At 45.4% G+C, this 14,271-nt stretch overlaps 1 protein-coding gene across 1 annotated transcript; it reads left to right on the plus strand.

Moving 5' to 3' along the window:
* The first annotated feature begins 1,623 nt into the window (after window positions 1–1,623).
* On the plus strand, window positions 1,624–10,491 carry FAM205A (family with sequence similarity 205 member A). Its single transcript, XM_036737574.1, has 4 exons — window positions 1,624–1,847; window positions 2,247–2,286; window positions 5,169–5,229; window positions 6,566–10,491. Exons 1-4 carry the CDS (start codon window positions 1,716–1,718, stop codon window positions 10,395–10,397), a joined length of 4,065 nt encoding a protein of 1,354 aa, XP_036593469.1. The 5' UTR covers window positions 1,624–1,715; the 3' UTR covers window positions 10,398–10,491.
* The last annotated feature ends 3,780 nt before the right edge of the window (window positions 10,492–14,271 follow it).

The raw sequence follows: 14,271 nt of genomic DNA on the forward strand, positions 1-14,271 counted from the left end.
TCTTCCTCATTTCCTATTTTAAATTCTTTGTTATAATAACAATAATAATACCTAATCCATCCCCAGAGAAAGAACTAATGGTGTCTGAATACAGATTGAAGCATACTTTTTTTTACTTTATTTTCTTGAGTTTTTGTCCATGTTTTCTTTCACAAATGACTACTATGGAAGTGTTTTGCATGACTACACATGCATAACCTATATCAAACTGCTTGCCTTCTCAGTGAGGGAGTGGGGAGGGGAGGAAGGAAGGGAGATAATTTGGAATTCAAAGTTTTGAAAACGAATGTTAAAAATGATTTTTACTGTAACTGGGGAAAAATAAAATACTAGAAAAATAACCAAAAATAATGCTTAAAGCTAGCATTTATACAGTACTTTAAGGTTTGCGAAGCACTTTGTTAATATTATCTCATGTGAGCCTCACAATAACCCTGAGAAAAGGTGGCTCTCTGAGAGAGAAGAAGAGGAGGGTTACATAGAAAAATTTAGACAAAGCAAAAGCAAAATATATCACTAAAGATCTATTTTTAAAAAGAAATTGAATATCACAGAAGGGGAAATGAAAAGTACATGGTGGTTGTGAGCACACTGCAACATATAACCAATGAAGAACTCAAAAGATGAACAAGAATAAAAGATGTCATCAGGGTGAGTGATCGCAGGTGGAAAACCCAAGTGATCTGCTAGTACCCTTGTGATTTCAGAAGAAAATGAGGCAGGCCTCTAGCCCATTGGGTGAACTTTCGAAGGGTCCCGGAAAAGAGTTGCACAGGAGAAGAGGGCATGGATGCATTTTGATCTGTTATCATTGGAGGAAAGATTCAAATCGGGGAGATCACAAATCTGTTTGAGCATCACTAAGGTCATGGCATGCATTTGTGAGACATTTGCCGGAGGAAAAGATGCAATCTGTGGCCTAGAACAGAACTGTTAGCTGACCCACATAAAGGCAGGTGCCATGATCCTGTCCTCAATGGCATCGCATCATCTGACCGAGCTCACCAGAAATTCATGGCCACAATCTTTTTTTTAAAGAGTCATCAAATCCAATCCTTTTGATGAGGAAACTGAAATATAGTAAATTTTTCAAGATCACACAAGTGCCGGTGATAGAATTTAAACTGACGTTTTTGAATGTCAAATCCAGAATTATTTTTTTAATAAGTTTATTTATTTTTTAGTTTTCAACATTCACTTCCATAAGTTTTAAATTTCCTCCCTCTCTCTCCCCTTCACCTCCCCAATATAGGCTCTACATATACATTCCTATTAAACATTTTCACATTAGTCATGTTGTATAGAAGAATTAGAACGAATGGGAGTAACCACGAGAGAAAAAACCCTGAAACAAAACAAAACAAAATGAAAAAAGAAAACAGTCTGTTGCGATCTGCATCCAGACTCCATATTTCTTTTTCTGGATGTGGGTGGCATTTTCCATCATGAGTCTTTTGGAATTGTTTTAGGTCCTTGCACTGTCACAACCATAATCTTAAGCATTGCTTCAACTTCCCTACAGGGACAGACCCTACTAGCAACTCTCTCTTGCCTCATAATTAGGACCTCTTTGTGATGTACCAAGTAATGGTGGTTCTATATCCCCCGTGATGTGGGAATGATGAATTCTGGAATTCTGGAGGCATAAAGCATCCAGGACTCTGAGCTTCAGGGACAAGGATGGCTAGTCTCTTTGCCTTACTGGGATTTGAATCATGCTGAGATATATTTTTGCTCTTTGGAATAGTGACTACTCTTATTACACCTTTGGGTCCTTGGTCCTTATCATAATCGCCCGGCAGTTCTGTAATGGGTTTAGGAAAATGGCTAATGAGAGCTGCTGCAGGGTAGGTAAACACCTAAGTTCCTTTCTCCTCATTCCCTAGGCCCACAAAAGGGTATGAGAAGCCTGCTTGGGCTTTAGACTGAGCTAATCCTCTTCCTCATCTTTTCTCCCGCCTTCTTTACTTCTTTTCCAATCTTTTTTTTCCTTCTCCAACCAAGGGTCAGATTGAGCCATCAGAGAGGAACAAGCCTTTCCTTAGGTAGCCCTCTCTGTAGGATATCCTCTTTACAAAGCCAGGAAGGGGAGAGGGTGGAGTGGAGTGTTAAGGATTGGTAAGACAATATACAAGGTTGAATGACTAGAGAGAGAACTGGGGAACTTGGGTGAGCTTCGTCTCCTTTAAGGTGTAAAAAAAAAAGAATAAACTTCTCCATTCTCCCATTTATCCTCTGTCTTTCAGCGCCAAAGAAAAGTCAAGAGGAGTTTCACAGAACAAAGAGGTGAGATCTTAAATTAAGCCTTTAGCCCTGTCTAACCTATCCCAGGAACAAACTTACCTTCTCCTTACAATTTCCTTGGGGTCCCACCCAAAGCCCAGGACATTTCCTAAACTCTTTGCTCTGTCCCTGTTATAGGATTGAAAGAATGAGGGACAGGGCAGTGGCCCACCCTAACCCAAAGTGATCTTGTAGAACTCCTGAGGCAGTCAGACAAGCCTGCCCCTCCCAGTCCACTGCCCAGACTCACCTGCTCAATATGTTCCACCTTTCCTCGACCTCTCATCCCGCTCTTCATCCTCACCATGACCTCCAGGCTCTCTATCCCTCAGTTCTTTCCAAAGCCATGACCCCTGCACCAGCTACACTTTTCTCCCTTCCCTATCTCGATGCCTTAGTGAAGCAGCCCAAATCTACACTATCCTCCATGTTTGAATCCCTTGTTCCTTGTCCTATCACTGATCATGCCTTGCCCCAGCATTGGACAACTTCCAACAACCTTTGCTGCTATTCACATGGTCCTGAACAGAGCTGGAGAAAGTCATGAAACTGGGTTAACTAGGTCCATTACAAATTTATATTGCATAATCTTAACTGGGCCCTGCCTACAGAAAGACTATTCTTTTATACCTCCCTAATACATTCACTCTCTCTTCAGAATGGATATTCCAAACCTCAATCATCCTCACATCTCCCACAGCACTCCTGGCCCCTACATTCTCAGTTGAGGGCGTCACCTCATACTTTGCTGAAAAAATTGAGACCATTAGATAAGAACTCCCTCATCTCCCCTCCTCCTCCTCTCATCACTTAGACATCTTCCTCCACTACCTTCTTCACCCCTTTCTTTTAGGGAGAGGTGGCTGCTTCTCTTTGCTAAAGCAAACCCCTTTACATGCATCTTTTTTAAAACAATCAAATTGAATTGTATGTCCAGATCCACATTCTTTCCTTCCCACTTCCGCCCTCTCCGTCATCCCCAACCCCACATTGAGAAAGCAAGAAAAACAGAACCTCTGCTACAAACGCATAGAGTCAGGGAAAACAGGTTCCTACGTGAGCCATGTCCAAAAAACATATGTGTCTCAATCTGTACTCTGAGGCCATCACCTCTCTATCAGAAGATGGGCAGCATGTTTCATCCTGAGTCCCCTGAGAACTATGATTGGTCATTGTTTTACATGTAGCCTTGATTCTGTCCCTTCCATTTTCTCTAGTAAGCTTCCCCGTCTATCAGTCCCTCTCTTTAATCTTCAGTCTCTCCCTATCCACTGGCTCATTCCCTATTACTCACAAACATACCCGTGGTTCACCATCCTTTAAAAAAAAAACAACCTCTCTTGAACTTACCATCCTTGCTAATTATGGTCCTATATATCTCCTTCTTTTTATGGCTAAACTCATTAAGAAAGTCATTTACAACTGATACCTCTATTACTTCTCATCTCATCATCCAACTGAAACTGGTCTTTCCAAAGTCACCAATGATCTCTTTTTAAAAAAAATAATATTTCATCAATGTTTTCTGTTTCTTATATCATCAGAGCATTGCATGTATCCCTTCTCCTCCCTCTCCCCAAGAGCCATCCCATGTGACAAACTGTGCATGGGGGGGGGGGAGGTTGGGAGAGAAAAAAAATCAAGAAAACTGATTGATGCATCACTAATGATCTCTTAATTGTCAGATCTGATGGTTTTTTCTCAATCCTGATCCTTCTCGACCTCTCTGTAGCCTTTGGCATTGATCATCTTCTGCATACTCTCTCCTCTCTAGGGTTTTTGTAGCACTGTCCTCTTCTGGTTCTCCTCCTACCTATGTGACCACTCCTCAATCTCCTTTGCTGATTCATTATCCAGGTCATACCCACTAATGGGGTGTAATCCCCAAGATTTTGCCCTGGGTCGTTTTCTTCCTCCTGTATGCTATCTCTATTGGCGACCTTATCAGCTCCCAGGGTTCAATTAAGTTATCTCTCTGCAGATGATTGTCAGGCTATATATACTGCCCTAAGCAATCTACATCTTGGATATTTCGTACATCACAAACTCAACAAGAGCAAAATCTTCCCCTCTGCCCTATCTCCCTTTTACTGTCAAAGGCAGCACAACTCTCCTGGTCACCTGGGCTCACAACCGCAATGTCATCCTTGATTTCTCCCTCCATACATCCAATCTATTGCCAAGTCTAGTCATCTCCCCCTTCCCATCTCTCACATATGTCTCCTTCCCTCTACTCACACAGCTACCACCCCGGTGCTGGCTCTTATCACCTCACTGTAATAGCCTTCCAGTTGGTCTGCCTGCCCCTAGTATCTCCCCATTCCAGTCCATCATCCCCTCAGTAGCCAAAGTGATCTTAAATTGATATCACTCCCCTACTCAATAAACTTACTTCCAGGATCAAATATAAAGCCTTCTGTTTGGTTTTTAAAGACCTTTGCAAACTGGCCCCTTCCTACATTTCTAGTCTTTTTACATTTCACCTCTCTCCCTACATATTCCACAATCCTGCAACACTAATAATCTTGCTGTTCCTTGCATGTGACAATCCCACTGACTCCCCTTTATGCCTGGAATAATGTTCTTCTTTACCTTTGCCTCTTGGCTTCCTTCAGCACTCAGCTCAAATCCCACTTTCTGAAAGAGGTCTTTCCTATTCTCCCACCTCCACCCCAGCGCTAATGCCTTCCCTCTGGGATGACACATCCTGTATTTACAGTTACTTGCATGCTGTCTGCCCTGTTAGGATGTGAGTCCTTTGAAGGCAGGACCTGTTTTTGTCTTTCTTTGTATCCCCAGCACTTGTTACTAGCACAGTGCTGGGCACATATCAAGTGCTAAATAAATTCTTGTTGGTTGATTGATTGATTCTGCTGGCTTCCTAGTTTGGAGATCTTCCCGGGAAGAACCCAAGACCCCCATGGAACTGTTTTCCAGCCTAAAAAGGTGATCTACCCTCCCCCTTCCCATCTCCCCATTCCCAGCATCATCTGAACTAATCCCAGATTCCCAATCTAGCATGTGGGGAGGAGGAGTAAGGGACCTGAACAAAAGAACTCGTAATGATCATGTTGGGTGGGGGCCCATCGCTGTGACAGTGCTCAACCAAAAAAAATTGTTGAATTTTTCATAGGGCTTCCTTTATGGTAAGAGAAAGATGCCCGTAAATAAAAAATGGGAAGGGGGTATGAGACACCTATTCAGAACTCTGTCCTAATACCTCCAGGGATATTGTTCCTGGGATTCAGAAGTTGGTTATTGAGTGATCTCAATTTAAAAAGGCTACATAAGACAGAACAGAACAACCCAGATTTTGGAGTTGTCCAACTAGAAAAATGGCTTCTCCATAATTGAAACGTCCTCACAGCAATTCTTTTTCCAACCGTTATACTATGAACACGTAGAGTCATAACCATAGAACCTATGTTCTTAACTCTTTTGGACTGTCCAGGCCTCCCAGAGGCCATGTTCTCTGCCACTGTCTTCAGGCTCCACAGTTCCTAAAGTGGGATCTGTAGACTCACAGCTCACAATTCAGTCTACACCAGGGGTTCTTCATCTTTTTTTTTCCGTGTGTCACAGACTCCTCTGGCAGACTGGTGAAATCTACGGACCACTTTGCAGAATCATGTTTTTAAATGCATTAAATAAAATACAGAGGATTACAAAGGAAACCCATTATATACAGTTGCCAAAATATTTTTTTAAGTTCATGGACCCCAAGCTAAGAACCCTGGGTCAATGTGCTTCTTAAAGATCCCCCTAGAATAAGTCACAGAACATGCACACATGTCAGAACTGCCAGAAGACCTAGCCCCCTTGAGGAGTTACAAAAGGAGGCTTAGCTTCTAGGCCTCGCCTGGTTTTAGTGCAGCTTTCACTTGATGAGTCTTTTCTGCTCATTAGGTTAATCTACCAACCACCTGGCTCCTCTCTTCCCCTCTCTGAGTGTCTTAGAAAGGTGAACCAGAGTTTCCTAGAGCTAAACACAGCTCCTAGGCTTCTGTGAAGGCCTGAGTGACTCTCTGAGCCACATCCTCCAAGCCTCAGGCACTCTGCCATTGCTGGGGGAATTAAAGGGATTCTTAAATAAATTTCATGAGCCTCCTGAAGCCTATCCATATATACTCCTTTTGGGGGGGGGGAACAGAGGGGAGGGTGATGTCCATGAACCCCAGGTTAAGAACTTCTACTTTAGAGGGAGAAAAAGAGTAGAAAGCAGCTTCTATGGGAAAAAAAGAGTTTCTCTAGAAGTAACTAGTGTCCTGCTTTTCCCCAATAGGCAAACCTGGGTTCCCAAAGAAGGCAATATTCGGAAGCTGCTGTGTGAGGACCCTGCCTGCTCCATCTGTAATTCTGTGGCCTTGGAAGCAAAGTTACTGCTCTCTGGTGAGAAAGACTTTCACTCCCCTCCACTGCTAAACACATCACCAGGGTCTTCTTGCTTAGAGTCTATGAGCCTGTCTACTTTTTCTCTTGACCAAAGTTTGGACCGAAGCTCTTCTGTGGAATCCCTGTTGTCCCCACTCCTGATCCAAACTCCTTTAACTCAGAGAGGCTCCCTGTCTCCCCCCGGGGTCCCAGACTACTGTACTGAAAAGCTACAGAAGAAGTGCTATGTAACCAATATGTCGAGAACTCCTTCAGAGGCCTCTTTGTCCAGTCCAGAGAAACCCAAGAACCCTGCAACAAAGCAAGATGCCAGCAACAACAGGGACCAGTCTGTCACGTGGAGTAACAAGAGTGAGGCTTTTAAATCAAAACACATCTTGCTAAATACTGAGTTCCTTCAGTTGACCAGACACCCTTCAACCATACAACGCCCCACAGTTGTGCCTAACAGCCTTTCTTTCCTTAGCCCTGAAGTTCGGAAGCTTCTAGAGACGCACATTAAAAAGAGAGTGCATTTCCAGAGATGGGGTCTCCCCAAAAGAGTAGAAGAGTCACTCAAACAACTCAAGCCAGACATCCGTCGACATTACTACCCTGGGAATCGAACAGTCCCTTTCATCCCAGAGGAGGTTTCTGAGGTATCTGCAGCAAAGATGAAGACTGAAGCCACTCATCCCTTGGCACCACGGGGGGCAGATCAGCCTGGTCAGCCCTTCTTGGGCTCTGAGACGATCCCTCCTGATTTAGGAAAAGCACAGCTGAAGAGAACTTTTAAAGAGTCCCCAAACCCCATTAGCAGGGAGCTGCCTTCTCCTTCCATCCCAGTCCTAAGCAACTCCTGTCCCCTGAATGGGGGGACTACTGAAGCCAAGAAGAGCTGCCTGCAACAGAAATATAACCAGCTCTTCTGGGGTCTCCCCTCTCTCCACAGTGAATCCCTGGTAGCCACATTTCTTAGGCACAACTCCCTCTCCCCATCGAGGAGCATCTCCCCTTATGATAGTACTTTCCTCTTCAATGAACTGTCCCTCCTTCCCTTGCTGCCAACTTCTTCCTCTCCTTCTCCACCTGCTCTGATTGGAAACAGTATCCAAGACCCTGAAAAGGCCCGAATCGATGTCCCATTTCTCACTGTAGCTGAGTGTGAAACCTTGGAGTGGCATCTAATACAGAGACAGCTCCAGATGCTGTGGGGTCTGTCCCCCCTAATCCAGATGGATCAGCAGTCCCAGAGCCCGCTGGATCATGAACTCTGTGAGGCAGATGAGGTCCTTGTACCCCCTTGGCCCAAAATGAATGTCTCTGTCCTCACAAGGGAGCTTTTGTTCTTCCCGGACCATGCCAAGAGGCTCCTTGAACTCCATTTTCAGAGGCGGCTCCTTCAACACCCGCTGAACCCTCCTCAGTCAATCCAGGAGTCTGTGCCCCTGCTTCTGTCTCCAACTAACCAGCTACAAGTCCCTGAGAACACATCAACTGAAGTGCACATGAGACTTCACTCAACTGAAAATCCCCAACTGAGGATGGCCCAAGCACCTACTCTCATCATGACCCCTGCCCGTTTCATTGAGCCTGAAACCTATGCCAAAACCAGGGCAATCGTGCAAATGAACATAGAGAAAAAATGTCTACAGATTGAACAAGGGATCTTTCCAGATATCATATGTGGGTCATGGGACATCGGGAACCAATTGTCAGCAGGAGATTCTCCTACCCAGAGAACTTTGGAAGCTGCCCACTCCAATATGGAGTCAGAAGGCCTCGCTTTCCAAGATCCAAATGCAACAGCATGGATGGAGCTGAGCGTGGACCAACAGACACTAACACCACTGGATAAAACCATTAGGCAGCCAGACCAGGCTGTGACCCTCCCACAGAGCATGATTGAGAAACTGGAAATGATTTTGAGACACAAATACTTGGCTTTCTTATCGGGATTACCAGCTCTTTATTACGTAGCTCTGTATAGGGCAATATCCCCTTTAGCTATTTCCCAAACTGATATACCTGGTGTGGTGGGGCAAGGGATCGTAAAGGAACAAGTTGATGCCATGAGCTACAGGATTTGGGCTGAAGAACAATCCCTTCTCTCCAAAGCAGAGGTTAATGATTCCACCATGAATTCCAGGGACACTGAAAATGAATTATGGGTTCCACAACAGATAAAAGTCTCAGAGGCATTACCAGAAAGAGGAGATAATCAGAAGAGTCCAGAGGGAATAGATGAGCAAAAAGGGTTTGGCTACCCACAGTGTCCCTATTCCCCAAGCAAGTCTGTCATCTTGAACAAGATGGATTCCCACCTAAGGAAGAAGGTGTTAGAAGTAAATATGGGGATTCCCCAGAAAGCTATACATTCTAGGGAACTCTCTGAAGCTCTGGAATCTCCTTTACCTGAGCCTGCCTTAGGACATGTTCCCATAGTCAGGACTCCCACAGTGAGTCCAGAAAGTCCCAAAGAATTACAAAGAACTCTCAGCAGCCCAGGGAGCCCGGAGTTCCCAGAAATGTGCTCATCACCAGCAACTCTAAATGTTGAGGTTCCAAGCTGGACATATTTTAAGGAGCAGCTCTCCAATAAGCTCAGTTTGATGAGGCTATCAGAGAACCAAATTCAAAGCTGCCCCACAGCCATTCCCCTGACATCTCCCCAGATCCTGGGCCTCCCAGCTTCCAAGGTTACCCAGCCATGCTCCCAGAGAAAGCCCAGTGGGGACATGGCTGATGCTCAAGTGCTCTGTGCACACATGGAAACAGAACAGAACAGCCCAGGACAAAGAGAGTACTGGAACATAGAGCCACAGGGTCCCTGGGATGGCCAGGCCAAGGCCATCAGCTCAACCCCAAGCAAGATAGAAGGCTCCAAAGGAGATCAGGGTGGGGGGGATGCAGGGTGGGGGACCTCTTCTCTCAAAAGAAAGAGTCATGCCCTCAAGGCCAGAAAGCCAACAAAGTCTTCTATGAGCAGGACCCAGAGATCCCCACATCCAGGGGACAGAGACCCTTATCGGACCACCCCCCTCCAGAAGCTTCCCCAGTCTTTTTCCAAAGCTGAGGATTCAGAGGCACTTTTTGGAGTGCCAGGGAGGAAAGAGGCTGAGAGGGATTACTATAAAGTCAGCCAAAGGAAATTGAAGGACTCATCTCCTTCATCAAGGGACCCTGAGCACTTCCATCCCAGTGGCCCTAAAAATCCCATCAAAGTGGCCCATAGAGCAAAAGGTATGCAAGTCCCAGAGGGGACAGTTTATACTCCCCAGCGTCAAACCCCTTCAGAAAAGAGCTTTATGGAAAAGATTAAACACTTCCTTCACTGGCTCAGCCTCAGGAAAAAACTTGAGAGTCAGAACTCATCCCACACCTTCCCCTGGGCTGAGGTGGCACCATCCAAGAAGGGAATTACTAAGCAGGTCCCAATCTCAGCCAAAGGCTCTGCAAGTAAGGAGCAGAAAGCCAAGAAGAACGTGGAATTCAAGGCACACTCCCACCCATGCACAAGTAAGAACCTTCTGACCAGCACTGAGGCCCCCCCAACAAGTCAGGTCCACCATCCCGATTGCCACGAGGGCCATCCACACTTCTGGAACCCAGAACTGTGCCGGCGCATCAGTGGCTGTTCAGATATATCCATTCAGCAGGAAAATGACCTTTCTTCATGCCTGGCTTCCAAGGAAAACTTTTGCTCCCTCAGAAAAAAAGCCCAGACCCAACAGAGAGAATGAGTTCATTCTCATGAATGCATACCCTCTGATGAGGACAATATTCTTTTCCATTAATGAGGGGCCACTGTCCTTCCCAAATACATTGTATTCCTCTAATAGGAGAGCAGAGTCTTCTGTCCCTTCATCCACCCACCTACCCCCTTAGTCTGTTGTTTGGGGCTTAGAGCAGAAGGAGAACCGCCTAGCATTCTAATGTGCCCCAAGATCTTTCTCATTAGGATTTTCCATAATCTCAGACAGGCATTCCAGAGAGGGGTGATGCTGGTCTACCATAGCTATGGGTGGAGAAATTAAGGTACAAAGAAAGGAAGGATTGACAATTGAACCAGCTTTCCTTAATAATACCTGAGCAAATGGGGAATAAAGAAATGAGGGTTAGATGTGAGTACATTTTGGTGGATTCACAGCTGGCTAACCCTCCTCTCCCCCATGAAGAGTGTTTAGTAGCTCGTTCTGTCAACATGGTGGGTCTAATGTGGTGTCACAGAGCTTTGGCCCTGGCCAGTTTAAGATCTCTTTCAGTGACCTGAATAAAGGACAAAGAAAATAATGCTTTACATTACTGATGATATAAAGCTAGGAGGAATAACTAATAGAAAGGGCAGAATCAAAATTTTAAGTGATTTCAACAGATCAGAATTCTGGGCTAAAACCTGCAAGACTCAGTTTTAACAGGGATAAATATAAGGGTCGTTCACTCATCTTTGGTCAATTAAACAATAGTAGGATAAGTAAAAGCCTCCTTGGTGGCAAGAATTCCTGTGAAAAAGCAACCTGAAGCTTTAAACAAAAACAGCTAGGTGGTGCCATAGTACATAGAGTGCTGGGCTTGGAGTCAGGAACACCTGAATTCAAATCCAGCCTCGGACACTACCTAGCTGTTTGACCCTGGGCAAGTCCCTCTACCTTTGTTTGCTTCAGTTTTCTCAACTGTAGCATGGAGATAGTACCTATCTCCCAGGGTTGTTGTGAGAATAAAAGGAGATAATATTTGTAAAGTATCCATACATAAGTTCCATGTAAATGCTCACTAACATCATCGTCACCATCATCATCATCTTCTTCTTCATCATCTTCATCATCATCATCATCATCACCATCACCATCATCATCACCATCATCACCATCATCATCACCATCACCATCACCATCTATATCTTTGCTATAGATAAGCTTATAAACTTATTATTGCCAGTTGTGAAGCATTTTCAGATAAATGGTGGTTAATGGCCAGCACATAAATGCCTATTTAACTCATAGCGTACCTGAAATATAGTACTATACAAATAGTAATTCAGAACCTAGTCACCATATGTAACCATGCTTCTATGAGAATGCATTTACAATTCCAACTTGGGACACTAGGATGTCTGACCCCTTCTGTGGGTGCAAATGCTGCCCCTCTCCTCCCCCTCCCCACCTCTCAGGTCCTGCCAAGCAGTGAGAAGCCGTTGGTGATGCCTCCAGCTAGCTAAAGAAAGAATCCCAGCAGAGCAGGAACTGTTTGGGGTGAAAATTCTAGGGATGGGATTCTGGAAAGATGTCTAAGGAGCTGAGTGGTGAAGGAAAACAGAGCTGGGCTCTAGGCAACCAAGGCAAGAAACTTGTAGGGGTGGTTCCTTGCCTCTGTAAACCCCCTTAGGGATATCTCCTAGTCTTGGCCTAGTCTTATGGTTATTTCTTTTATTTTCTTCAGAAGACCCTATGGGTTGGCTTCCTCCCCACTCCTCCCCTTCTCTCCTCTCCTCTCCTCCCCTCTCTCCTCCCTTCTCCTCCCCTCCTCTCCCCTCCCCTCCTCTCCCCTCCCCTTCTCTCCTCTCCTCTCCTCTCTTCCCCTCCCCTCCTCTCCCCTACCTTTCTCTCCTCTCCTGTCCTTTCCTCTCCTCTTCTCTCCTCCCCTTCTTTCTCGTCCCCTCCCCTTCTCTCCTCCCCTATCCTCCCCTCTCCTGTCCAGTCCTCTCCTCTCCCCTCTCCTCCCTTCTTCCCTCCCTTCCCTTCCCCTCCTCTCCCCTCCCCTTCTCTCCTCCCCTACTTTCCCCTCCCCTCCTCTCCCCTCCCCTCCTCTCCTCTCCTTTCCCCTCCCCTCTCCTCTCCTCCTCCCTCCCCTCCTCTCTTGCCCTCTCTTCCCCTCTCCTCTTCTCTCTCCTCCTCTCTCCTCTCCTCCTTTCCATCAATTGCTTCCATCCTTCCCTGTAGCTCTCTAAAGGACAGATCTACCCAGGCTCTCCTCTAGCCTGCTCCAGAGGCAGCAGCAGAGGCCAGCACAGGGCCCTTAGGAGCTTATACTAAGAAGCACACTTTTAGGCTCCGTGGTTCTCCTGTTTCCCAGCATCCTTCCCTTCCACTCTTCTCTTCTTTTCCTTTAGACCCCTTTAGGGAAATTGCTCATAAGTGTAGACATAGGGTTTGGGGGGCACAAAGGACTGAAGAAAGATTTCTATAACATTTCAGAGAAAAAGCATTCTGGGGCCATCTTGGGCCCTTTATCACAGGAGGATAAAGAGTAGAACAGGACAGACCTCTGGGCCAAAAGGAGGTACGGAGAAGGCTCCAGCACCCCAAACAACATGGGCAGTTGGAATAACAGTGATGATGAGATGAGAAAAATGCCAAAATGTCAAACTGCCTACCATTTTCAGAAAAGGGGATGGGAGGGAGGGAGAAAATGTGGAACTCAAAATCTTGTAAAAATGAATGCTAAAAAATTTCTTGACATGTAACTGTGGAAAAAAATAAAATACCATTAAACTTGAGAAAAATGCCAAAACAATTTAGAAGCTTATCTTCCTTCTCTCCTCCTCCCTTGCCGCCATATCCCTGGACTGCTGCACAGAGTTAAGAACCCAAGTCACAAGCAATATGATCACAAATGCTGACAGTGAAGACGGATCTCAGCAACCAACTGGGGCTGCTGTTTCCAAACTGGCTGCTCATGTGTAAAAGATTTTAAGTCAGCTTCTAAGATAAGGGCAGTGGAGCTCCCTTTCCTGGTCACTAGATGCATCCAAATAGAGCCCACGCACTCACCCATCAAGGGTGCTATCGATGGGATTTCTGCCTTGCATGGAAGGTTGGACCAGATTACCTTGAAGTCCCTTCCAGTTCCAGGCAGGAATCCCTCTCTTCAGATAATGCAGCTCCCATGACTTTCCCTGGAGTGTTTAGGACTTCTTATATAGGGTGTGTCGCTTCCTTCTCCTTTCTCTCCCTTCCCCTCCTGCCCCACTTAATGTGTTTTGAGATTTAGAAGTCACAGGTATACTTGAGTGAACAACAGTAGCCTTGGTTGCCTTTCCAGGGGTGGCTTTATTCTTCAGCCTAGCCTTTTCCATAGAGGACACACAATCCCTTCTTTAATTCTAATTTGAGTAAAAGTACAGTTTTTGGTCCTTGACCAGCTGCAGTGATTTGGGGACCAGCAGACGGTAGAGATCAAATATAGAAATCTGCCTTCAAAGGTATTGGGGTTGGCCTAGCGGGATCCTTATTTACTCCCCCTTCATTCTCCATCTCAGGCACATGCACAAAACATTCCTCAACTGTAAAAAAGGGGGTGGGGAATGATAATACTTGCAATAGTTACCTGAGTCTCAAGTGAGATGATATATGAAAACATTGCTTTGTTGGTTTTCATTAGTCCAGAGAACTCTTGGGTGAGTTACATTCTTTTCAACTCACAGCTTTGGAGTGGCCAAGAGCATTGTCTCATTGGCAAGATGTGAGAGAAACAGGACCTGAGCCTGGGTCTTCTGGGCTTTGAAGCCATTTCTTTATCAATTCCACCATGCTATCTCTCTTACACACATTAGTAATATTCATGTTTCTATTTTTCTTTTTGAGGCAATCAACATTAAGTGACTTGCCCAGGGTCACA

Source organism: Trichosurus vulpecula, chromosome 9 (assembly GCF_011100635.1).
Source record: "Trichosurus vulpecula isolate mTriVul1 chromosome 9, mTriVul1.pri, whole genome shotgun sequence".
Taxonomy (NCBI): Eukaryota; Metazoa; Chordata; class Mammalia; order Diprotodontia; family Phalangeridae; genus Trichosurus; species Trichosurus vulpecula.